Raw genomic sequence first — 25,950 nt, 5'->3', positions numbered from 1 at the left:
AAGGGGAAACTAACGTGACGAAAAGTAATGTTTGGGTGGTACTGCAGTTGGGGATATTGGACTTAATCTGGGACATATAACCAAATTTCATAAAATAACTAAAGCCCCAGGGCTCAGGCTTTAAAACAACCTTTTGTTCCGGTTGTTTATGTCCCCAGAGAGAAAAACCTGACAGTAACTATGTTTACATGCACAGAGTAAACTTGCTATTGGCCATATTGCGGTTAAGGTCTTATTCAGGTTAAGCTGTTTGCCTGAACCTTTGATACCCTGCAATCGAGTCTCCCTGTTGCCATGAATAAACCAGTTAACAGAATATTCCTGTCCAAAGATAAAATGGTGCGCCGGAAAAAAAAGAATGAAATGATGCAGTCGCCAGCTACTCCCTGCCGCTTGGACTGAGCAATAGCAGTTTACTTGTAATACATGGGAAAGGAATGATTCCAGTAAGTAATCTGTGCTATTTTCGTGACGCTCCTGACAAATAGCCCGATGTTATAGGCAATTGTAGTTGCTTATGGAAATGCACTCGCACCTAGAAATTTACTGATGATGCCAGCATGAAAAACCTGACAATTATAGACGAAAGCTGGGAAGCAGGACTGGTGGAAGATGATGGTTATGCTCGAGTTTACAGATGCAGAATGGAAAAATTACTTTCACACGTCACAGGCTTCATTTGTCAAGTTGTGCGGGATTATGGAGCCTATAATGCAGCCTTGCCATCTCACTGTGTGCACACCTACTGTACACCAGTTGCTATGAGAGTTGCACTTGTCTTGTATAAGTTAGGGAGCTGCTGGGAGTGTTGAGTCTGACCACCAATTCACCTCAAAAGTGGAACTGACATGTAGTGAAATTTACGGCGAGTTGCAGCAGGGCAAACATACCAGGAGCGTGTTTCCTTGTGCAGTCCAGCAGCTTTCCCTGAGTAAAAAACATGCACTACACGGACGTGAAATGACTCGTTATCCAAATTAACGAAAATAGGCTATACTTGCATAGTGCTCAGCAGCAGCATTCTGAGCCGTATCTTTTTTTAATGTTGTCTTTGTAGAAGGTGCTGACACATGGTTGATCCCTGTCAGTATAATGAAATAAAAATCCAGTTTCACGCTGTTCTCGGTTTTAATGGGTGCTCGTTTAAGAACGTTTTCATGTCTTCAGAGTGAATGCATGCAAGTGACATTATATCCTTAAGTCATTTGTGCGTGCTATATAGTCCCTTCTCTGACCTTGTGATAACTGTCATAAAAGGAAATTCACAATTTATATCCATATAGCATACGTTAACGACTTAACGGAAAATGCTTGGTGATTAAACGAGCGTTCATTAAAACAGAAAAGAGTGTGTGACTGGATTTTTATTTCATTATACTGACTAGGATTTTTTTGCAGCCATTGTTGTGACTTATGATTGAGCAATCTTTGAACAAGACTTTAGGACCTATACCTATAATAAATCTGTTTAAGACAGACATCCTAACCAGGTTTCTCATAATCGGAGTATGAGTTTACCCAAGAGCCAATTATGATCTAGAATTGAGCTAAAAAGGAGTGCTGCCGTGATTCCAATGGCAGAAATCTCTCTGATGTTTTGCCCTGCTTGGAAACCAAAATACACACAGGCCTAAGACCTACATAAGTAGGCTGAACAGCAGCTCATTTGGGATTACACTGCAGGGGTCCTAAACATCAGGTCACAATGAGGTCTGAAGAGACCTAGTTCTAACTCTAAATCTATATAGTACAGTATTGCCCATTACATGAAGACACAGAAAACCACTCACAAGTCTCCAAAGAGGTTAGTATGTCTATGTATTCGAAAGAACATATAAAACAGCCAGTACCATCGGGATTGCTAGAGGCTATGAGGAAATCTCATGATGACTAAAATCAATATTTCGCTCTTAAATAAAGCATTCCACATGTACTTATCATTGCATAAGGTAACCCAATATGGAAACAAAATTGATGTGAATGCTTTAATAATTAATCTAAACATATAACAAATACCGCTGAATCGGCGCAAATGCTAGTACTGCTCAAACTCTGTCAGTTCAGATGCCAGAGGCAAAATGCCTCCTGGGTCGTGTTGTGTTGTGCGCTCCCTGACGTTTAACAACAGCGGCCCATCTGGGTGAACCCATTTCCAAAATGTGCCTCGGCTTTATTGCTGAGGCACCAACAATATCAACCGAGGAAAAGTGGACACGCACCATTACGTGAAAACAAGTCCCTTGGCACTTAAAAACATGTTACTTAAGAACGGCCTCTGCGTCTACTTGCGGTGGCACGAGCTGACAAAGCACCTATAAAGACTTTTACAACAGCGGCTTGTACATACAGTCCAGCGGAACTGTGGTCTCTGCAAAAAAAACGTGGCTTTCTTTTGGTTTTACCGAGCAGAAACCCCGCCTTCGAATCAGAGTCATGAGCATGAAATGATGTGTCAATATTCATGAATGCGAAACAATAGCCGTCATTCTATAAAAACCCTCAGAGGGGAGAAAGAGGGCAGTAAATAATATGCAAGCTGTGCGAAAATACTGTGGAAATTCTGCGCTGTGATTGAATTATCAGTGAGCGTGCATCTCATACTGTAAGCTAAATGGAACATCTGTATTGAAAAACAGTGAGAGGGATGAAACAGCCTTCTCACCACATGACCACAGCTTACAAAACAGACATACTCTTCCTCTCCTTGGACACGCCAGGTAAATCTGAGAGGAATACGAGTGAATATTTCAGATAAGATGAACTTTATAATACACAGTAAAACCTCCATCTAAACTTTACAATGGGGAGAGACGGGAGGAAGATGGTAAAATCTAGTGGGCAATCTGGCCCATTGATCTTTTGCACTGCAGGAACAAAAGAGCTTCGCTTTGGACATTTACTGGAGTCAAAAATCAATCCAAAACAGGTAGGTACTACTGCCAGATGCAGGTAGGAATACATTGTCCGGCTTGTGTCAGGAAAAGAGGAGGCCATATGAATAAATGTAACACATAGGGGGGAGGGGGTGCAGACCAAGAGAGGAGACAGAGTGTGAGAGAGGAATGAACACACTTCTTGGTAGGTCCGGTGGGTTTGGCAGCGTGATTCATTCATTTTTAATCGGCTCAAACAAAAAAATGAGTCAAAAAAGAAGATGTGACTTCATGCCCTGATGCCCGGCAGCATATCTATCCCTTTCCTAATGAGAGTGCACAATTTGAGGAGGCAGAGTCTGTGTACGCAATAAGCCAGAACAGTAATACCCTGGGTGCAAGAAAATGGATTAAATCATAATGAAGATCCAAACACACCGCCCTGCTTCGCCAAGATGGCTGCTAAATGAAGGCCTCAAGGAGTTGTGGTCAGGTTTCCTTTCCTGTATTTGAGTCCCATCTTCTCTAGAATCTAAAAGAGTGGGTTAGAAAAGACCCGAGAAACACAATCTCATTGAGAATAGTACACATATTGTGTTTGATTCTGATATAAGCTTGGCTGAACGAGATGCTCATCTTTCTCCTCCTGGTTTCAAACAAAGCACCTTGCCATTTCTAACACAATTAGACGATCATCAAGTCACAGCAGCGCCGTTCCTCCGGAGCGTCAGGAGATTTCTCCAAAGTCAGTGTTTCGTAAACCCAGAAACTCCATTTCCAAAAGTTTTGTTGAACAAATTTTACTGTTTACATCCAGATCCAAGCACAAGTTGTGCTTCATGAAAATTTGATCTCCATGTCAAAAACAGTTTAAAATGATTTCCTGCAAATCCCTGTGATATATCAAAAGCTAAAAACATTTTTAAATCATATTCTTTATAACATCCAACAATTGAACCTCTGATAAAGTCAAAGATCTTTTAAAATATTGATTTTTAAAATGCGGATCCTGAAGATAAAGTGTTTGCTCCCTAGTGCTGGTTATGCAAAAAGTCTTAGTAGACGTACTGCAAAAAGACTGCTTTTGATATGTGCTATTGTGTGCTGCAGTATTGTAGCGCGAGTCTTAGACTGCAGAATCCACGTGTTGGTTAAGAGTCTGATGATCTTGATTTACTATAAATCCATGATGAGAACTGGTAAATAGGGGAATTGCTTCACACATACTTCAGTCAGACCTCCACAGCAAAATCATTGTTCCGGTTCTTCCTTCACAAACACATGGAACTTAGCCTAATCAATCCACATAAATGCAAGTCCTAATTATGATTCATTATGTGAAGAGCCTTTAATTTTCTATGTTGTATGAGTAGCTATGCACACATAGGAAATACATGTATGAACAAAGTGCATAAAACAAGAGGAATGCAACATCAGAGGAAACAAGATGCAAGGACCGATACTCAAAGGACGAAAACATACTGGCTACAATTCAATCAAAGTCTCACTGGTTGTGGATGTTTAAATAATCTTGTTTACTGTGAACAGGCCATCACTAATTACTGCTTCGGCATACTGCTGAAAAAAAAAGATAATGGTTCATGGTGAAGCCAACTGCACATCTATAGACTACATAAATATCACTAGCCTGTGCAAAGTCCTGCAGTAGCTACAGTAAAGCCACATTCATATGTTGTGGACAAAATGATGAATAAATGATTTGGATTCTACCTTGATCACAGCAAAATCTGATGTAATGAACACAAAAGACAGATGAAATAGCTGCGTCCGTGTGGCGTTTAACACTAAATAGGGGCTGGATTCACCAAGGTATGCATTTTTTTTATTATTATTTTTTAAACCACTCCACCCTCTCTCCGAATCTCAGTGTTCGGTCGGACAGCACAGTGACAGGGGAGAGAGCAGAGAGAGGCTTGATTGCACAGCGGGAGCCATATATAAACCCATGCAGTCACAACACAGACGCGCTGCTGCACCGATCCGCCAAGCCGCCGCAGCACCTTTGGGTTCAAAACGGACACATTTTGAGTTTCGCACTTTGGTGTCTGACAAGCTAAATGGAAACCCCCCACGCCACCCCCTCTCCACCCCCACCCCAATTCACCTTCTCCATCACCTCCGTTCTGCCAAAGTTATAATAACACACTCGCTCAAGCTGACAATTTCCCCCACATTCATTTTCACTCGGAAATAAATACAGTCCAGAAACACGCGGCGCAGGACAGGAGAGTGAGGGAGCGTCCGAGTGAACGCGCATCACCAAGAGAGACGGGAAATTAAAATGACGAGAGCAGACAACGGCAGACGCGTTTCAGCGGTGAATGGAGTTAATTGCTGTAAAAGTCATGAGCCGAAAATATGTGTGACGTAATACATTTAGCGGGAGGGAGAGAGAGAGCATCGGGGGGGAAAAAGCAAGAGGTGAGATGGGGAGATGGCGAGGCGTGGGGAACTGACTCGTTCATTCATCATTGACAAGAAATAAGTCGGGTATAACACCTCAGCCTCTGGAACCAAATGTAAATGGTGTGCTTGGCTGAAAAAAGTATAGAAGTACAAGTACAGACCCAAAGCCCATCTACGGAAATGACATATAGTCTTAATTGGTTTATTTGAATGTGATTTCATGCAATGTGGATACAGGTGCTTCAAGATTCACCCCCTACGAGACTGAAATCGTTTATTGGCCTGAGCAGGTTGCCTCGGGTCTTCTTGATTTTTATCATTTGTGTGATGATGTCAGCGTAGCCTAGATGTTGGGAATTATTGGAAATTGTGAATGTAGAATTATGCTTTAAGCTGTGATATTGGTCAACTTCACACAAAAACAAGTGGCAAGTTTGAAACTAGCAAGTTCTGTTTTTTTTTTTGTTTCAGTGCAAATTGCATTAATGTACGTATTAATACATACTAATTCACGTTGGATCGGGAAAGTTCCTGCGAGATTAGAGGTCTTGACATCAGTGAACTATCAGGAGTCGGCAAGATAATTTCAGTTATATCATTTAGTGTGTGATACACTATTCCTGCCTATTGGTCTAGTGTGAGAATATTTACGAGAGACAAAAAGTCTGTGGAAATGACATAAATTTGCTGGGGACCCCCTGGAACCCCCTCAAGGACCGCTGGTGGTCTCTGGACCCTACGTTGAGAACCGCTGGTCTATTGTGTCCCCAGCCTTAGCGGCACAGACCTGACCTTATTCCTGAGTGCAGGTCATGGGAGCTATTTAAGAGGAAAAAAATATTCCTAGGCGGCTGTCTGTATCGACTACACCACTGGCCACCACTGCACACACCAAAAGTGAGCAACCAGACGCATTCATAGACAATCTTGCTCATCTTATTAGTAGACATGCATCACTTGGCACCAAAAGTGCCAGTCACTAATCCCCACCTGGATGCGTGAGTCTGTGTTTGTTGCTTGGCTCCAGCTCCGTAATCAGTCCACCGTATGCAGTCTCATAGCCTCCCCCTGCTAGACTGGGTGTAGTGCCAGACAATCCCTCATGATAAAGACCCACTCTCTGCGTAACGTGCCCAAAGACAAATACGGGAAGCGCTGGAGCCAAAAGGATTGAAGTGAGCTAATGGAATGAATACACAAACTTAATCACAGTGTAAATGTCAACACAACAAGTAAATCGCTTCAGCTCCGCACCCCGGCAGAGACCCCCAGCTTAAGTGACATTTTAAACCACTTAAAAAGGAATCTCATGAACGATCACGTGACTGGAGGAAGATGCTGAAAAGTCCTCGGTGAAAGGATTTTAGCATTCGGTGTAGCAGCAGAGAAACACAGTGATCAGACTCCTTGACTTTTGGCACATTTCGCTGTGCTATGGAGTTATTTCACAATGCATGCATTTATTCAGTCTATGCTCTATACTCTATTCAGAGGTCTATGCAAAGCACGCTGTTCTATCAAACTGAAGAAATGTATGAATAAATGTATAAAATTCAAATAGCAGAGAAGTTGGGTTTGCAAAAGTATTCAACCCCTTTGTTCGGTTTGGGATAAACTGCCACACTAGCAAAAATTAAATTTATTTTTTGCTCACGTCATATTTAGATTGTATTTAGTGGCTCCGAACAATGTTTCCTCTCAAACTTTTTTTTTAATGTGTCTTTCTTGCTTACAAAGTGGAGAGCAGGCCTGTTCGCTAGATCTTAATGGGACTCAATGGGATTTTGTGAAACATGCACTGAGACTCCTTTCCTTCGATGTATGTTCCTGCTGCTCCAGCACCTTGGCAGAGACGGTATAGCTAGGTGAACGGTAGATTCCTCGAGACGTTAATTGTCCAATAAAAACTCAAAAAAAGTTATGGGGTCTGAATACTTCTGCAAGGCACTATATTTGCTGATGTAGCGCATCAGTGACACTCTCTCTCTCTCCCTGCCCATAGTGTCCCTGCTCGATAAACCCTATTTTAGTATTGTCATTCCAACTATTTCTGGTCAGCATAATTACATGCAAAATACAGCGCTGTGTTATGACAGAAGCTATGCTTTTTGAATTGCTGCACCAAATGACCGATATATTGCAAGCAACAATGAATAGCAGAACTTTTACCATACTACCTTCTTGCATTCTGCTATTGAATTCCTTCAATAGGGTTGTGAAAACTAGAATCTGGCTTTTACACCGCTATTTTTAAAGACCTCTGAAACATGGCTGTGTGTGGAAAAAACTGTGAGCATGTGTGTGTGTGTGTGTGTGTGTCCAAGAGTACATGTCTGCACTTCTGTCTGTCACTGCCTTTAAAAAAAAGCAAGAAAAACAAGAAAAACCAGAGTCCAAGAAAAATAAAACAGAAATCCACAAGGACTGAGGAACACACGAGTGAAGTTGAGGGGCAAAAAAATTAAACATGTTCCAACATCCATGCCCTACATACTGTATGTCTGGTTATATGTGTCAGCCAGTGTTATAGCTCCTACCAGGGCATTGTTAGGATATCAGAACATTGGAGGCTCAGCCCAGAGGCAGCTACAGTACCATAGTAATCCAGGGGCATCCTCCTCCAGAGAAAAGTTTTAAAATTTCAACAGCAAAATGCATTAATCTGGTGCACGTTGACTGCAGCAGGTGCAGTCTGGTGCAGTCTGTGCAGGCCTACAGTGATTTAATGCAGTGTGCCGTCTTGTCTTATCTGTTGCTGTTGCTCTCCTCACTTGGAACTCTTCACCTTGGAATTCCTCTCCTGCCTCCTCTTATTTCTCTCCTCCACTCATCTCTCTTTGGTTCTGTCCTCTTTTCCTCTCTCTTGTTCAGCTCAGGTTGGGCATAGGAATGTGCAAAAGTCTATTTTGTTCACGGCTGACTAGTCGGTGGGGTTGTCTGAATGACTATTTGACTAGTCAGTGTATACAAAATGCCAAAATTCAACATATGCTTATTGGGTTATGGCCAAAATAACCTCAAAAAATAACTATTAACTAATATTAACCATAAAAAACAAGGAGGAACTGTGCGTTTTGACTCCTGAAAATGCATGTATTAATTTATTCATATATCGTGCCTCGTCTTTTCCTGACTGATTGTGTTTTCTGGCTCTACCTTGCCTCCTCTGACCTAGGCCCAGGACTGTCTGAATAAAATCATGCATTAACCTTTAATTCTACTCAAATTAGATGATGGGAAATGGTCCATTTGTGCCCTGGTGTGTACCTCAATGCATCCAAAGCCACATTTTAAAGCTGGCTCATGTAAAATAACTTACCTTAAGCCATGAACGAAAGCCCTTAGACCTGTACGCCTGATGTATGAGATATGGCAAGAGTAACCAGAACAAAAGTTTATTAGGAAACCTCTCAGATGTATACATCCCCTAACCGAGCCACTTAGTCTGACACAGAAATCACACCACTTCAATCTGACAAGTGTACTACAGCGGTAAGTGTGACCGCATTGCTGCAATCATGTGGATGTGATGAGATAAAGAGTTTCTGTGAGTTGGTGGGAGGCGAGATTCACCCGCCTCTTGTACCTCACCTCCAACCTCCTTCTCCCTTCAATCCGTCTCTGCTCTTTTAAGGAGCCGAAAAGCGCTTCTGGCTGCTCGTCATAAATCATCCATATCAATCTTGGTAGACTAACAGCTAATAACCACCAACGCATCCATCAGTGGGCTGAAACAGCAGCTTTCCGGAGTTCCTCTAATTTCCGAGGCTTTAAAAACACATCTGACTGGCGTTAATGCACTTCAATGTCAAGCCAAGAGCTCAGACGGAGCGCCGATAGACGGGAACTTAAGGAGGTTGGGGTTAAGCTGGTTCAAGGCTGATTTTGATTGAACAAGGTCAGTATTTAAATTCTCCCTTTTGCTCAGCAGTTAATTGGAGGAGAAAGTAATGGAAGGGCTTACTAATAGTCTGCACAGGTGGTTCCCATGGAAACTGACCGCGTCAAAAGGAAAGAAATATAAGAAAGACTGATCAATCAATAGACATGTAGATGGAAGCATTTCTGGAACCTAGACAGAGCTATGCAATGAGGTACAAGGAGCTAACAAGAGCTGTCTATGGATATTAGTGCCATCATTTTCATAATGTACCAAAAATCATCTTTGTTGAAGTTTAATTATTTTGAATCACCTAAGTTAATGATGGCAACAGTATGGTGGATCCCAATATGATCTAAGCTTTCTATAAATGTGGATATGTTTGTATCTCCAATGTTAGCTTTTGTGTTTGTTGATGAATAGATTACAGTAGAACTGTCAATAAGAACTGAAAGGAAAGCAAAGTTTTTTTTTGGGCTAAAATTGCTGCAGATTTGCCGGAGTGAACTGGAACGGAAAGCAAGAGGGCAGCAGCAGGTACTAAAAGACGGCAGGAACAAAACACACGTTCACATCGCTACTGTATCTTAGCAACAGCTCCATGTGTATTTTGTGCTGAGTATGAGGAAGTGGCGGAGGGATGGAGAACGACAGAATGGCAACTATTAGGCCAACTCCCAAAGGAGTGCAGGTCCCACAGAGTCACGTCTAAATCAGGAAACAGCCATTTGACTTCTTCTGCAAACCACAAATTGCCACTAATGGCCTATTGAGCAACAATACAGTCAAATTCCTTTCTCTGTCAGACAGGAGAATTACATTAACTCGGCCTGGCAGACTTTAAGCGGTGGATTTCACATTTTATTGTCTTCAGTACCGCTATTAGACAAGCGATGAGGTTTATAAACTTCCTTCAGCCCTTCCAAAACTGGAATGTTAGGCTCTCACAAATACTCTTAAAGCTAATACACATTACTGTGTTACAATTCGTGACATAATGTGTTTTTAGTGATTTTAACATGAAGAAGATGAAGAATGCAAAGCTAGTTGACATGTGTACCGTATCCCTCCCATATGAGTAAACATGGCTGCTAGTGAAAGAGGCAGACCATATTTAGACAAAAATAAATACATTTCAAGCACATCAACAACTAAAACTACTTTCTCCTAAAAAGCCTAAAAAGGAACATTTTGAGAAAACTATCTGATCATGTTAGGGGAAACTTTAGATTACGTCTATCTGAAAGTCTAGCTTGTTTTCCATTTTTCTCTTTCCCCCTTGTGTGACAGGCTTTCTAATCACTTGACACTGCTTTGCACCACTGCACTGATACCGGAGCACAGGCTTTCAGAAGTTTTGGGCAGCGATTAAGCAGAACTCTGACAGTGTGTATCAGCCTCCGTTCATTAGCAGCAACCAAGGGTGTCTTTACTTGGGGAGATGAGTCTGACAGACCAGGTGCCCAACAGACCACAGACTGAAGAACAAATCCATCATGCCTGCTGAGGACCAGGCAGCCAGAGCGCAGACCCTTTGGACCAAAAAACAAGGGAGTAAACACTCCGTCTCAAATCTTCCTACAAAGTAGACACTCGACAGAAGCACACACAGAAGTAGAGAACAGGCGAGAGATATTTTTGAGAGCGAATGCCTGCACAGAAAGACACCACAAACAAGGTAACTATCTCCTTTCTGCAGCCTTGACAATCAGAGCAGTGAGGTCGAACATGGACATGCAGACAGGAAACTCAGGTCTGGTGGTCTACCATTAGGGCTGTTGTTAAGAGGAGCTCAGACAGGTGGGTGGGAGTCTTTGCTCGGCCAAACAGAATGCAGTGGCTCTTGTTCTTCGTTCTACCCATTCATCGCCTGATGTCAAACTACTGAAACTCACTCATCTACAACTCTCTGTTCAGATTACTTGAAACTTGCATATGAGAATTCCAGAAACCTATGTGACCGAGAGCGTCCAAAGAATGGCAATTGTGCAACATACTGTACAGAAACCCAATAATACGCTTTCATCACTGTGCAAATTAGCAAAAATTAGCTGAAAAGAGAAAAAAAAAAATCATGGTTTTGCACGTGGATGCACATGACAGTGCAGTAGCATATCAAGTGTTACACAAGATGGGTTAACCTGCTATCATTATTAAGAAGGAAACACTGGCAACTGCTACTTTTACTAATGACCAAATTACATAGTACCAGTTTGGCAGGAGTGCAAATTCTTGTGTTTTCCAGTCTGCCTTAAAAATTAGCTCACTGGCCATTACACATGCTACAGGAGATGGCTAAGTCTGTACTGTGGAGTGTAATCTAAATGTAGCCTCATGCTAAAATGTAATCTGGGTATTTTGATGTATTCAACATAATGTCTTAACTTTGAAGTCAACTGCAAAAGGTTTTAGTGCAAATTAGTTATTTAGATTAATTAATAAATAACTGACAGACTAACATAACAAAATAATCAGTACTTGCAGCCCTAGTGTTAACTGGGGAGCGCTCAGCCCTGTTCTGCAGCAATAGAGACTCTCATGTCCAGATCTCTCTGTCGGCCTGCTGTCTGCTTGGAGACGTCTCCATGGCAATCAACCAGGCCGTCTGGCTTCAGTAGGACATGAGGCATGGTGTGTGTTGGTGAAGCGGTTTTATGATAAGAGATATGGAAAAAGTGAAATCTATATACTTTGTAGCCTCAACTACATTTAGAGGATGCTCAATGGTTTTGGATTCTTGCAGACTGCCATAGTGGTTACATTGATGATACCGCTAATATGAGCCAAAGGATGTGACTTCACGTCAAGATATTTGCAGCTGCTACAATGGAGTTTGATAGCAGAAAATGTTTAAGCTTTCAACGGTAAACGTCAGGTTTTGGTGTCAGAATCAAAGAGCAAGGGCTTCTTTCTAGAGCCGCCATTTTGCACCAAAGTTCAACAATCATACAGGGAGAAATCCATCATAGAAGAGGCAGAGACCAATTTCTCCACCAACATTAGCCTCCATAGATCATGACGCAATGCAGCCACATGCTGCATTTTGATTAAGGGGCACAACTCACTTTTTCTCGATTGGAAAAAATCACTTTCTTGCTCTTACTGTCTGTACTTTCTGTACCTCTTTCTATACCCACAGTTGAATACAAGTTCACATCCTCTCTCTGGGGGTTGTCGAAAGGCATTCTGGGAAACCTAGGAAATCACTAACTGAAGTAGAAGTAGACGAGGCAGGTTGAGGGAAAGTGCATACGCCAAAAAACACTTCTTCAAGAAAACAAACAAAAGAAAAAACTCCTGGAATGCATTTTTCCATGAAGCTGTGTCTCACCTTGGCACACTAGCCGTCAGACTGGCCTCACTGGCTGGTGTCTGGATCCGCTCCTCCGTGCTCAGCGCCTGAGGACCCAGCCCTCCTGTGCTCTGCCCAGTTCCTGGCTGCTGCTGCTGCTGCTGCTCCTCCTCTTCATCCACCTCCTCATCCCCCGGTTTCTCCTTCCCTCGCCCCTCACTCTCGTTGTCGCTCTCCTCACCTAGGATGTCGTCCACCTATGTGAAAAGAGCTTTCGTGAGCTACGGTTTTGCTTTGGTCAGGACAGGGTCAGGGCTTCAGCGTCACCAACAAATCAGTCTATTCATATTTCCACTTTTAGTATATATACATATTTTTTTTTTTTTTACTTTGGATCATTCAGACATTTGGCAGCTACAGCATGCATACATGCCACGGCTGCAAATAATATCCTACCCTTTTGCATATGGATTAGACTGTAAATGAGTTTAATTAATTTCCGTCCTCCCACTGAACACCAATCAGATGCCATTTGGCCCTCTATTATTTTGCAAAGGAAATTAAGCAAATCAGAACCTGGAAAACTATACCAAAGATAATTGCATGCACATTCCATACCACTGGAAAAAAAAAAAGCTGAATTAAGAAAATTTCTATTAACGGAATACATTTCTGCTGAGAGTATCATAAAGAGGAACCACACATATCTTATCTTATCTATAACATTATAGCCAATTCCCTTGATGCATTGCAGACTGGATTCCAATTATGCATCTAATTATATCAGGAAAATGGTTTTGCCTCTGCAAACTACTGCGTTACATAAGCCTGGAAAGGTGATTAAACTGTATGGATTGTTGGGTCAGTGCATAATGGAATAATATTTATTTTGAGGGGGAGCAACTAACAGTGTTCTCCCAACTGGTTTCTGCCATGACGACACAATCCACGGCCTAAGACAACACAGCAAAAGTCTGTTCCAGTGGGGTAATCCAGTTGAAAGTTCCAAGGAAAACTGTCAGCTCCATGACCTCCCCATTCTTGATTCCTGCATCCCTTCAAGAGCTCATAAATCACAATGCCCGAGGTTATTGGACCACTTTCAACAGGTTAGCCGTTTTACAGTCTCCAGATCGACGTAGATAGGGATGGTGGGAACCTGAGGTGAATCCCACCAGAGCAAACATGTAGCCCTTCATCCAGTGACTCATTAGCAGCACATAATACTTTGTCAGTAGCTGAGGAAAACCTAGGATAAATGCAGAGGGACATTTCTCTTGGGGCCAAAGCTAGAATCATTACTGGCATCAAGCCAGGCTCATTAAAGCAATGTTGTTGGTTATTTGGACAGCCGAAGAGTGCCTTGGTAATGGTAACAATGCCTGAGGCAAGGCTGATCTGGAAACACAAAAGGGAAAAAAAACTCTAAACATGTTAGGCCAGTGTTGGTAGGCCTCCGATTCCATGCTTTGAATCAAATTCAAATTAGATTGACCCCACAGGGCAAAAACAAATTATTGGGTAAGAAACAAATGAGACAGCAAATGGGGGTTTGTTTATTCTGTACTGACAGCAAAAAAAGCACACAGGATCTAAGATCTCAACACAAATTGCTTTTTTCCACAGAAAAGTTTCCCTTCCTTAAAGCATTTTCCACATCACTGTCTCCCATGAGCTCTAACAGTGAGAATTTAATGGGTCTTGTCTTTGTAGCAGTTTCTGATAAATTAAAATGAGGTGGGGTCCATTTGTCAGTACGGATGTTTAACCACTCTATACATCACTGCACACAAATACCTGTAAGGACGACTTGCACAAATGAGAGAAGGGTCTTCAGCTACAGGCAGTTAAACAGCCAACATTCATCAATGAAGGTCAAAATGCTCTTGACTTCAATACTCAATGCTTATTTACAACAGTAAGATTCAAGTGTTGCTCTGTGCTTCAAAGTCCTGAAAAGACTGCTCTAATACATGTATTAAAAGTCCATGCCACCATCAACAGAGATTAGTAAAAAGTGACATCAGGAAGATATTTCAAGTAAATCAAGTCAATCTTCACAAAATCAGATCTACATCCATGGCACTCAGAAAGCAGAACTGCGTCCCTTGTATATAATGCATCTACAGCAACATGGCAGTGTCAATATGTAGAAAATTTCTGAGCAAAGACATGCAGGCTTAACAAATTGATAAGTAGATTCTAAAGGCAAAATGAAACTGCTGCAGGGTATGATTCAAACAGTTCATTAATACAAGGCCGTTAACCCTTCAGTAAAGCTTCATAACAGCCTAGAAGAAACCAGCTGTTTCATTCTTACGAGTTAGGCATGGTAGCAGGTAGAGATGTAACAACATACCGGTACTGAGGTATACCGTGATTAAAAACAATGATGGTAGTTGTAGAAGGTCAGAAATAAAGAGGATTGTTTGAACTCCAAATTCATCTCTTACTTTATCCAACTGTATAGGCAGCAGGCCTGCTGAACTTTAACGGTGTCTGTGACCCTTCATTTGCACTGAGTGAATATCAACATAGGCTACAATGTTATTCATGAAATTGCTGCATTGTCCTACAAGAATGTAATTGTTTTCATCTGCGCTACACATTCTCCCTCTCTCACACTGCGAGCTGTACATCTATAGAAGAAGAGATACTTCCAGGGGAATAGGCCTATATGTTGAACTGGGATGAAGCTCATTTTTGAGCACAGAAAACAAATAAAGGAGCAAAACACTGGAATGCAGTCTCTCACAGTGTAGCACTGCTGTGTTCCCAGTATGAATCAAAGCGATTCTTGTCCCCTCCTGACTACTGACCCATACCATAGAGGTAGATCGACAGTGGAGCCATGTCTTGACTCTGATCACTACCCTCTAAAAACCAATCCACAGTTCACAATGTCAGAAAGGGTCTTACAGCCTTAGCAGAAGTGGAGGCGTTAACAATCCCCAGAAACAGCATGGTCATCTTCACACAGTGTCCTTTTCCTGGCTGTAATAAGAGGCCAAGCAGAGAGCGCGCCACGAAACTTTCCAAAACACGGCAGTCCCTCAAAGCCTGTTCAGAGCCCGGCTATTGGTCTCGTCGTCGTAAGCAGCAAGTTGAGTTAGTGCAAGTGCGATTTTATTTAGTGCGGCTGCACAATTTTTTTGGCAAATGCTTCAGTTGCTAGTCGATTATTGAAGGGGGCACCATTTGTAATGGCCCTGTGGTCTACTGTGGTGATTTATCAGTTCAGAGGAAGATGTACAAGCATGAAATTTAGTCTCTAAAAGCATGCCATATGAATAATTTCTAAATCACTTAAAACCTGATTGTTTGATCATCTGCCCATAAAAGAACACCTAGCCTGTGAGCCTAACCATTTAAACCCACAAGATGGATCGCATGTCCATTTTTATTAAATCTATGTGGCTGTTCCAATGATGAACAATGCATACTTGTAACACATAGAGGCTAAATCTGTCTCCTAACAAAAGTTACCTTGGACTGCAACCATATCAAACAATAATACAGGACAGCAGTCAGACCTGAAAATTGACAGCAGGACATTAGAAGCTGCCCACACAGCTATTTGCTTTGATGCCCGAACTGCACTCTGTGTCACTTCAAATGAAAAATATGAATGTGTATTGATGAAACATAAGCAAAACATTCTGCTAGGAAAAATGTAAAGACCAGATGTGAAGTCAATGTGATTCCTCCTTGAGGAATACTAATAACGATTGGGGTGAAAGTTTGAACAAAAAAATAAATCTGTCTTGAGAAACACTGTTCAGTGACTGGTCAAAGGACATGTCAATCACAGTGACCGACAGGCGAGAGCCAGCCGGTCCAGCGAAGCCATTGGAGTTCACTTCTTAACAATGTGCACATTTCTGCTTCAGAATCAAATCAGGCCCGAGGCGCTATGCTTACATCAAGATGCTAATTAAATCCATTATGCACCTACAATGTCTAAGTGAGTACTACAGGGCATCACATGCTGTCACACTGAGCTATGGGACGTGCTACAATGTGCAAACATTATGTACTTTTGTGGCACTGATGTCCAAAATCATTAAACTGCATCACATTAATTAAAGTTTGTATGTAGGCTGCAGATGGGGAGAAGTTTGTGAGGTCACACTTGTGAAGATCAACCATGAACCACAGGTTAAATGTCGGCGTTACAGTGATGAATGGCTGGAAGTGGTGTACTGCCACAATGACTTGTGAGAGACAAAGTACCCTCTCTCTGGTTATCTGAAAACAGGAAGCAAACACAACTCCTCATCACTCCTATCCTGGACAGGCAGAATGAAACAGATCCATTTCTCACATGGGTTGTTTCTTTCCAACAAACAACAATGCTCTATCAACAGTAAATTCTATTGTGATACATTTTTTGAGGTGAAAGTTTTAACAAAAATCTGTCATTAGCAACACCGTTCAGTGATAGGCTAAAGAATAAAATAATCAAGACTGACAGGCAAGAGCCAGCTTAGACAGCTTTACTTGAATGAACTAAACAAATGATTTAGCATTTTATAGCATGAATTATTATGTTAATTCTTTGTAGTCAATAGATTAATGCTTGGGCAACCTCATAAATTAGAGTTTGAGTCCAACCAAGTTGAGTTCAAGCCAAAGTCTTAAGAGGCAAGAGGTTGTATAGCACGTCCTGGTCCAATGCTGTTTGCTCTGGATTATTGGAGAAAGAGCTCATGTCCTCACGAGACCAAGGACTGCTCAGATATAAATTTACACTGCAAATTCCCACTGAGGAGCGATTATACAACCTTTACACCCTGCCAAAATTACTGGCTTCAGCTGTGAAAGGTACCACAGGTAGTAATGGGGCAGATTGTTGATTGATGAATCAAGTAAGACAGTTGACGGGTCATGTAATGTGGGAACAGGGGAAGGTAGGGGATTTGCGTTTATAGAGGAAGGCTGACTTGATGCTCTGGGGTAATAAAACTGGGGAATAGGAAATTAATGCAAATGTCTAGGGAGACAGGAAGGCATGATGACAATACTAGTAAATCAAGCCACAGAAAAGTCTGGGAATCACTGGGAATGACCAAGGACTTTTAACGCAGAGGAGACCCGTTAAAAGGAGCTCCCATAAACTGTTTGATCACCTCCTGCATTTCATTTTTCAATTGCCAAAGGGAAGGAGAAAGCTTATAAAACTTGCAACAGCACTTATCTAATGATTCTGCATGCAGCTTAACCTCAACAGACCAGGGAGGAGAACTGAAGGGTGTTAGAAAGCAACGGTGGCAAAGTAGAATCACAGAGAGGCTCCGGTGCCACTCAGCTCATAACTGTATTCATCTCAGTTGTTGGCTAAGGCCAGGGCCAGATCAAAGGCCATATGCAATCCAGCTTTTGGAGCCAAGGGCCAGCCCCATTCTGATGGGAGCAATTACGACAAGAAAGGGAAGTGAAATTCATTATTACCTTCAAAGTCGCTCAGTCACTGTTTGCTCCGGCATCAGGGGAAGCCGAAGCACTCAAATGTAGAAAATACGAGAACCTAAGCCAAAGGACATGTCATGCCGCCTCGCTGTCTGATATCATTTTCTTAAGAGCGTCGGCAAACGGGAAGATACTCGCCCTTTCCCTCATCGTCTCAGCAAGACACAGCCTACAACAATGCACCTGAGGTTAGTCAAGGATAGTTATATAAGACTGAGCTGAAAACATCACTTTTTAATGGAACATTCTCAAATGTTCAATGACAGAGAATTTCAATGAGCACTCAAACTTTGAAAATGAATATCAATGAAGCTCTCTTTTGAATCTGTAAGGCTCAGACAACGCAAAAACTTTCCAAAAGTGACAGATGGATCAAGTGAGGACTATTCCCTAACCAAATTACTCTTAATAGAGTGGATCCTAATCTTTTGAGCAGGAACCAAAGCTGGATATCTTCCCATAGTCCTCTCCGATACATAAAGGTGAGGGTTGAACTGAGAAACTGAGCTTCCAGACAGTTCTGTCATTCTGGCAAGTTAGCCTGACAGTCATCTGTCAGATGACTGCAGATAGTTCTGTCAGGCTGCCAAGAACTGTGTGCAAATGGGAAGCTGATCAGAGGGAATATTCATGGCGCTCCAGGTTTGGGGACAGATGATGGAGTCAGGTCTGGATGATGGAGCGGCTTGTCCGGGGGTAGTAATTTGCTGGCTGTGTCAGAAGCACGGTTGACTGCGAGTGACCCTGTAGCGCAGGCCTGACCTTTTGTAACTCACTGCTCTGAAAATGTAGTGGCTGAGAAAAACCCATCAAGTGCGTGACCGTTTTCAGAACCACGGACAGCACCGCACACACAGAGCTTAGGGGAACAGCTCCTGTGAAGATTTTGCTACTACATTAACAGTTGCCTTCTTTGGCAGACCGTACATAATGCAGAAGACAAGATGTGAAAGTTTTCTATGATTTGAAGTATAGCTTTGCCATGAGAGGAAGATGAAGACGAACCGTCAGGCTACCTGTGGCATACCAGTGGTGTTGCTGACTATGGACATAACATTAACAAGACTAATAAAGCACCATGAAAGCGAAGACCCAGGCATCCTTCTGAATCGACAAAGTGGATGTAGTAAGCTCCTCACTGAGTGACATGTATTTGACCACACGGTCCACAGCTGTGTGTCCTCTGTAAATAACAATTACAGCCTGAAGCACTCCGGCATTTCATGACCTGCTCTGCTCTACCTGTCACTATGAAGTCTGCTCAGCACCAAGGTTCAACTTCACAAATATACTGTGTTTAACGCTGTCAAAACCCAGCATCTGAAGTTAACAGTGTTTCATTAAAGAAAAAGAAACAATTGATATGATTTAATCTAGCCTACTACAGTCCAAATGACATGAAATGACCAAACTGCAACACCTAATATTCATCTGCTAAGCTCAGCATATGAAAAGCATCAGTTGCCGTGTCTAATCTCCATAGACTCCACACCAAATGAAAGCATTGGTAGCCCAAGGCTGTTTGCATTCCACAGCCTTCACATCCTATCAAAGCTTGGGCCTTTTAGTTGATACAGCCTTTGGAATTAGAAGTTGACAGGCAGCGCTCTTATCAGGCCAGGGCAGCTTGGTCAGCCCAGGGGGAGTCCGATACTCCAGGAAGAGTAAACTTGAAGCCAAATTAAATAGAGCCTCTAATTCAACAGCAACCTCACCATCAGCAAAGGCAATTGCCCTGGACCATCTGTCATTTTGGACGGAGGGGAAGCTCCGCTGGAACTGCTGCGATTCTCCATACCGAGGCTACTACCCCTACTGCCCCTGCCTGGTTGGCGCATATTGCTCATGGCAGACTACAAACTTCATCGCCAGAGGCAGGAGATCCCTGTCCTGGGACCTCGCCAGACTGGAAGAATAACAGGTTCATCATGTCTGGTTGTAAACGCTACATAAAAGTTAGAAACAACAGATTTTCACAAACAAAACACTGCCAGACTTTCCCTGCCTTCCCCTCTGAAAAAATGCAAGATCCATGCTGTTGCTGATTACTTCCTTTTCCCCACCAGCATTCTTCACCACCTTTCTCCTCTTGTCATATGTAACACAGTGTAGTGATATTTCTCCCATCGCCCTGTCTACTGGTAGAGGATAGGAGGGGGGAGGAGGTGAGTACAAGAAGTGCCTCTCAGTTTATGTAATCTGTAGAAGGGACAAGACAATTCAATACCTTTTTTGTTCAACAATTGCACAAGTAAAGTAAAATAAAGTTAACACATGCACACACAGAGAAACACTATGGGGTGGGAAAGTGTCAACTTTTTCCATCTGCTGGTTGTGTCCACTGATTTCAGCTTGAACTTTCATATATCAGACATATATCAGGCACATTAGCTATGAATGAGATGAAACAACTTATGTTTGTTGCAAAGGCATAACAGTGCGTAGATGCATGTACAAAAGAACTGTAACGACAGCCTTGCTACTGGGTTGAACGAGTGGAAATAGAGGCATAATTACACCGCCTGTTGCGTAATTTGAAATGTGCAAAACATCCAATTCACCTTGATGGCCAGTTTTGAATGCAAACAGCAGGGGGCGACATGCCGACTTTCCCTCCCCATAGTCGTTTCATTACTCCCCCTCTCTAGCTAGGCTGTATGCCGTGCAGAGGAGATGGGGAAAGGTGCAGACGGCCTTCACAACAAAGAGACAAGATACAATGGAGCTATAATCTCACACATAAAGAAGCCCTCTTTCAGAGTTGCAGGATGCTTTGCAAAACTTTTCAGGGACACTGCTCCAGTCACAAAGTAACTCTTGCTTGGTTCTTTTGCAGGAGATTTGAAGGGGAAGCAGTGAAAGGAGTACTTCTACCATCAACGGACGGGAGGATGAAAGCGAAAACAGTCATTATCACTTCTAGTTGCGTAACTACTAAGGACCAAACAGAATGATTTTTTTCCCTGGCAAAACATAAGACAAAACACAACCCAAACGGCATTTGTAATGAATTACTAAATTTTCAACTTAAAATAACAAACTTCAACATAACTGTGTCCGTTCTTATGTGTGCAAAATACTACTGTGCCATCATGGGCTCGTTGGTGAATCTTGAAATGACTGTTTCTGCTATCAGCAGGCTTTACAAGCCTACAACACACTCAAAAAATGAAGATGCATGTTACAGAGATACACAAAACAGTCATCTGTGATGCTTAAAGTTGTGCTTCCATCTTAACAATGTAAGGACCTCCATATTCTGCAGCATCATGCAGAAGTGTGTCCTCCAGAGTCAAGATTAGATCTCACCAAGGATGTGAGAGATCAATACCTGCAGGCGTTGGGAGAGCAAGGATCACCGTGACTGATGACTTGGCTGGATCCCCTGTGATCATGGGCTTAATGAGCTATGTCTCTGAGGGCACGCATGGTGTCACACCGTGTCACGCCAACACTGGCTGTCTCTAAATCATCACCTCGTTCATGGTTGTCAATTCTTGCACTCAGAATAGGAGGGATAAAGACTGCATCAATTCAGCAATATGTAGGCTATGCTAGTCCTTAAATAAACATGCATGTCTGTCAAGCAATATAGGCTCTGCATGGGCCATGTCAGTATAACACAGAAAAATGTAGCCTGAACAAACTGATAAGAGGAATCCCTGACTCTGAATCACAAAAGGTGTTATTATAATCTTTCTCTACTGGTGGAATATCTGCATGGTCTCGCATAGCTGGACCTTTCTCCTCAGTACTTCATTTCACTTTGTTTTGTGTCAGTGCACTGGAGAGGTCTGGCTGATCCATTGTCATATGGGAATAAAGGCAAGAAAGAAAATCTCTCGTGGGAAAAAAGAAAAATCAATTTGCATTCCATTAAGCAATCATGCCACAGGAATGTGTTCAAAACTAATTGTGTGTGTGTGTGTGTGTGCGTGTGTGTGTGTGTGTGTGTGTGTGTTAGTGTGATTGCCATCTGCCAGCTCTGGAATGGGTAAAAAAAATCATTTCTTACCCTGTACACATCTGTTGAGTCAGAGCAGGAAACACATCTTAAGTACATTCAGGTGCTACAATAATGGGATAGTCAATTCTACGTTCCCCATTAAACATAATGTTTCTATATAAATGTACTATAAATGGACTGTCCTAATTTTAAACTGAAACATTGCAAGAAGTGAAAATTGGACTGCTGTGAAGAGCAGAAGAAAGTAAAATCTTGGTTATTTACATATTTAAAGCTTCTGTCACCGATTATATAAATCATTGCGGGGTATTGACTTTAAAGCTGAACAGCCAGGGAACGCAGAGTGAAAGTAATGGGGCGCCGAGCAAACGCACATCCCTCCGTTCTCCCTTTGATCCTTTACTCAAGACGAGGTTTCTTTTGGTGTGATGGAGAGGCTTTTGGTGGGTAAAAAAAAACACTTGAAAAATGAAGAGAAATGCATAAATGACAGCAAAAGGCCATTATCCCCTTCCATAGTGGTAGAAATATCCCGCAACATATCAGGAAGGATGGTGTGCCTGTCTAACATTTGCCAAGATATGAAAGGCCAGACAGAGACCTGTGATTGAAGAGCTAAGACCACACTACAAACCGAGAGAGAGAGAGCAGACAAGCCCGTCTCATTGCTCTGTCTACACATGGCTGAGCCACTTAACCACATTTCTCATTACACATCAAACACTGTGGGATTAAAGGAACTCCGCCTGTGATACATGATCAACTGACGTGAAGCCTTGAACTATGTTCTACAGGATGGCTTTTTAACTGTACTGTCCATCTAGGGATAGAGCTAATGAGCACTTGTTAGGATCATACTGTACTGTAGCCTGCATGGGCCTTACATTTGTACAGCTGGATGGTTCTGACGTGATATTGTGCGAGCTTCTGGAAACACCATTGACTTCCACTGAGGAACTCTTCTGAGGAGGCAAGTCAACTGGAATGCGTTGGTCCTGTGAGACACTATAGGTACTAGAAGCATTAACAAACGCATCTATTGATGTGTTAAAGGAAAATCCAAAACACTTAAAAAAGCTATTGGCGATGTACCTTGCATTTCTGGGTCCGTTGTTGTTGTCGTGGTGGTGTATTTTGTACCCAATGGAGTTTGATATCAGAGCACGGCGTCTTTCTAGACTCATCATTTTGCACCGACGTTCAACAATGGAAAGGAAGAGAGGCCAACTTCTCCACTGACAGTAGCCTCAATAGATCAGAATGCAGTGCAGCCACAAGACGTGTTGCATTTTGAGTAAGGGACATGACTTTTTCTCACCTGGAAAAATGCTCTCTTACTTTTACTATGCTATCGCTATTGCTCTCTTCACCTACTCATGAACCCACAGCTAAATGCAATAAGTTCAGGCACATTCTCTGGAGGTTGTTGAAAGTCATTCTGGGAAATGTAGGAAATCACTAACTGACGTAGGAGTAGACGAGGCAGGTGGAGGCAAGGCAGGCATACCAAAAAAGTAAATTACAACACAAAATAACTCCTGGAATGAACATCACAGATTGATAATATATAACAGTTTATGAGTATCTTAGGGTGGACTTTTTCTTTAACTGGATAGACAGCCAACACTGTGGCTCACATATGGTCCATTTTTCTTTAATTCTGTCATCTTTATGTGTGCATACATTTTGTGCAATAATTTTACCACTGATGTTACCCAAGTTTAAGGTAGACTGAGCAGTGCTACTGAAAGTTCACTGCAGGTATAACATTTGTATTGTCAGAGAAGAGCCAGACAGTGCAGTCAGAACTGGGCCCAGGAGCATTAGTGGACATTTGGCAGAGGGTCAGAGGGTTTACAGTTGTTGGCTCCATCCGAACCCACACCACAACTGAACCAATAAAAATGTAGTGGAATGAATTTGTGCTTTTCTGTTTTACTGGAGAGAGCAGACTGACACAGAGTTGCGTTCACCCACAGGTAAAGACCCATAAATGTGAGCCAATGTGGTGCAGGTGGTCGGTGCGACTGCCAGCAGCAGAGATAAGAGAACGCAGACAGTCCCAGTTATCATACAGCGCGCCGGGAAAGGAATTTCAAAGAAAGGTCACCTGGTTGGTACACTGCCGTGATTCTTTGCTGGGCAACTCTGCACATGTTGCTCCTGGTAAATTGACACATACCACCATGTAACCATTGGTGACATTTAAATGTGAGGCTGTCTACCTGACTCAGATATGTACCTAGCCTCGGCCAATTAAGCCTGCTTCTTTCCCTTTGCCCTGAAGATCTGGAGTGTTTAAGAATGTCACAGACCGCCCTTTAGCTGAGGCAGGCCGAGGAGGATGACATTTCAAATACACTGTATCTACAAGGGACCCTTCCTGCGAGTCAATTTCCTTACTGTTCTACAGTACAAAAGATGTTGGGCAAGGATTTACTTATGCTTGCAAGAAGCCAACATTCTGATTTGCTGCTTCAAAATTATGGCCGCTAGATGGTAATTTCTAAGCCCTTCGCGGTTGAGAGTTACTACCTGTCCAAAATCACTTTACTTATGAACCAGATTAGACTACATTTCATCATCTGAGAAAATGATGGTCACCACTGAAAATCTAATGATCTAATCACCATATCATGAAGAACATTATACCGTTCAGCTGTGAAAACTGCTGGCTTTGAACTGTTCACCCAGCTAACTCCTATGGGACAAAATTCCAGCACTTAAGCTAACCACCCTAGGACATTGCAGATGAGTTAATCATTTGACTGTGGACTCCCAAGCTGAAATAAAGATATTCAGTTCATCCTGAAGACATATTTCACCTGTCAACATACGGTCCTCAGAGGCAATCTACACACACGTAAATGGCTTGAATCGTTTAGAGACCCAGGGAGGACTTCTGAACTCCACTCAGTTTTATCTTCAACCAGTCCAAATGTCACATTTACACAACAATTGTTGCTGGTATTTTGGGAACAATGCCCAGCGCAAGCATTGCACAACAGCTCATTGGCCATAACCAGCTCGATCTTCAACCAATGACGGTGGTGCATAAGCAAGAGGCTGACCTTTGAGCAAGAATGAAAATCAATGCAAGGTTTGTGCTACCATGAGGTTGCTTTAATAGACCATGGTATTGATTTGGGTGAAATAATCTTTTGATGACCAAAAAAAACGGTGCTTCGGACGCATTATATGAGCCTTCAAGTGCTTTGAAATGAAAGCATGTGGAATCTATATGACACATGAAAGGGTTTGTCTCTGTGCCTCCAAGATGAAATAAACGAACTGCACATGGACGCAGCATCTGGCCCGATACTGATGCATCTCTACAGCAGTCCTGATGTTGCAAGCCGGCAACCTCCTACTTTACTGAGTGATTGATGATGGTGGATTGATAGATCTGTCTTCTCTCTGTAGGAGTCCTTTGAAGATGAGTAATTACTACATTAGCAGGTTCATTTCTCAGCACGTCTGTGACTGGGCGCCCATGGCATGTCCTCAGAACAGGCTATTAAATAACCCTAACCCTAACACGGTTAAAAGCTGCAGACATCCATAATTTCAACATGATTGCAACATGCTCACATCATCCTGATAAGTGGAGACAAATCCGTTAGTGATCCATTTATTCTTAGTTCAAGACATTGTTTGTAGAAATCCCTCTCTGATAATTCCTGAAACACGTTACAAAATCCAGAACATATTCATTCAACCATATTGTTGACAGTAAATCAATGGAGACCATTTCTCAAAAATTCACCAATATATTGACAAACATTTGTCTGATCATTCATTTCCTTGCCAATCTGCTTATCAAACCCCCATACTATCTAAGAGAGGGAAGAGAGAAATCCTTTTTCAGTCTAACCCACCATCTCTGTTCCCTCACTCAGTTGTGCAGGCACGCAAGCCTCAGACGCAATCATACAAAAGGCCTGGCCCGACAGCAGACATAATGTACAATTTCCAGATTAATAATAGAAACACAATTTCCAGCTCACTTCCTGCTGCAGTCGTGATGACGTCTAATAGGCAC

The 25,950-nt window shown here is 42.3% G+C and overlaps 1 protein-coding gene across 1 annotated transcript in view; it reads right to left on the bottom strand.

The window, feature by feature from the left end:
- The window catches only part of ctdp1 (CTD (carboxy-terminal domain, RNA polymerase II, polypeptide A) phosphatase, subunit 1), a 71,636-nt gene that overhangs the window by 17,707 nt on the left and 27,979 nt on the right, over positions 1-25,950 (bottom strand). The window contains exon 12 of the mRNA XM_078290582.1: positions 12,512-12,729. Coding sequence (XP_078146708.1) covers positions 12,512-12,729 — 218 coding nt within the window. The remainder of the gene's footprint in view (positions 1-12,511; positions 12,730-25,950) is intronic.

The sequence above is a fragment of the Centroberyx gerrardi genome, chromosome 19 (assembly GCF_048128805.1).
Source record: "Centroberyx gerrardi isolate f3 chromosome 19, fCenGer3.hap1.cur.20231027, whole genome shotgun sequence".
Classification (NCBI taxonomy): Eukaryota; Metazoa; Chordata; class Actinopteri; order Beryciformes; family Berycidae; genus Centroberyx; species Centroberyx gerrardi.
This window is presented reverse-complemented; position numbering and strand designations above follow the sequence as displayed.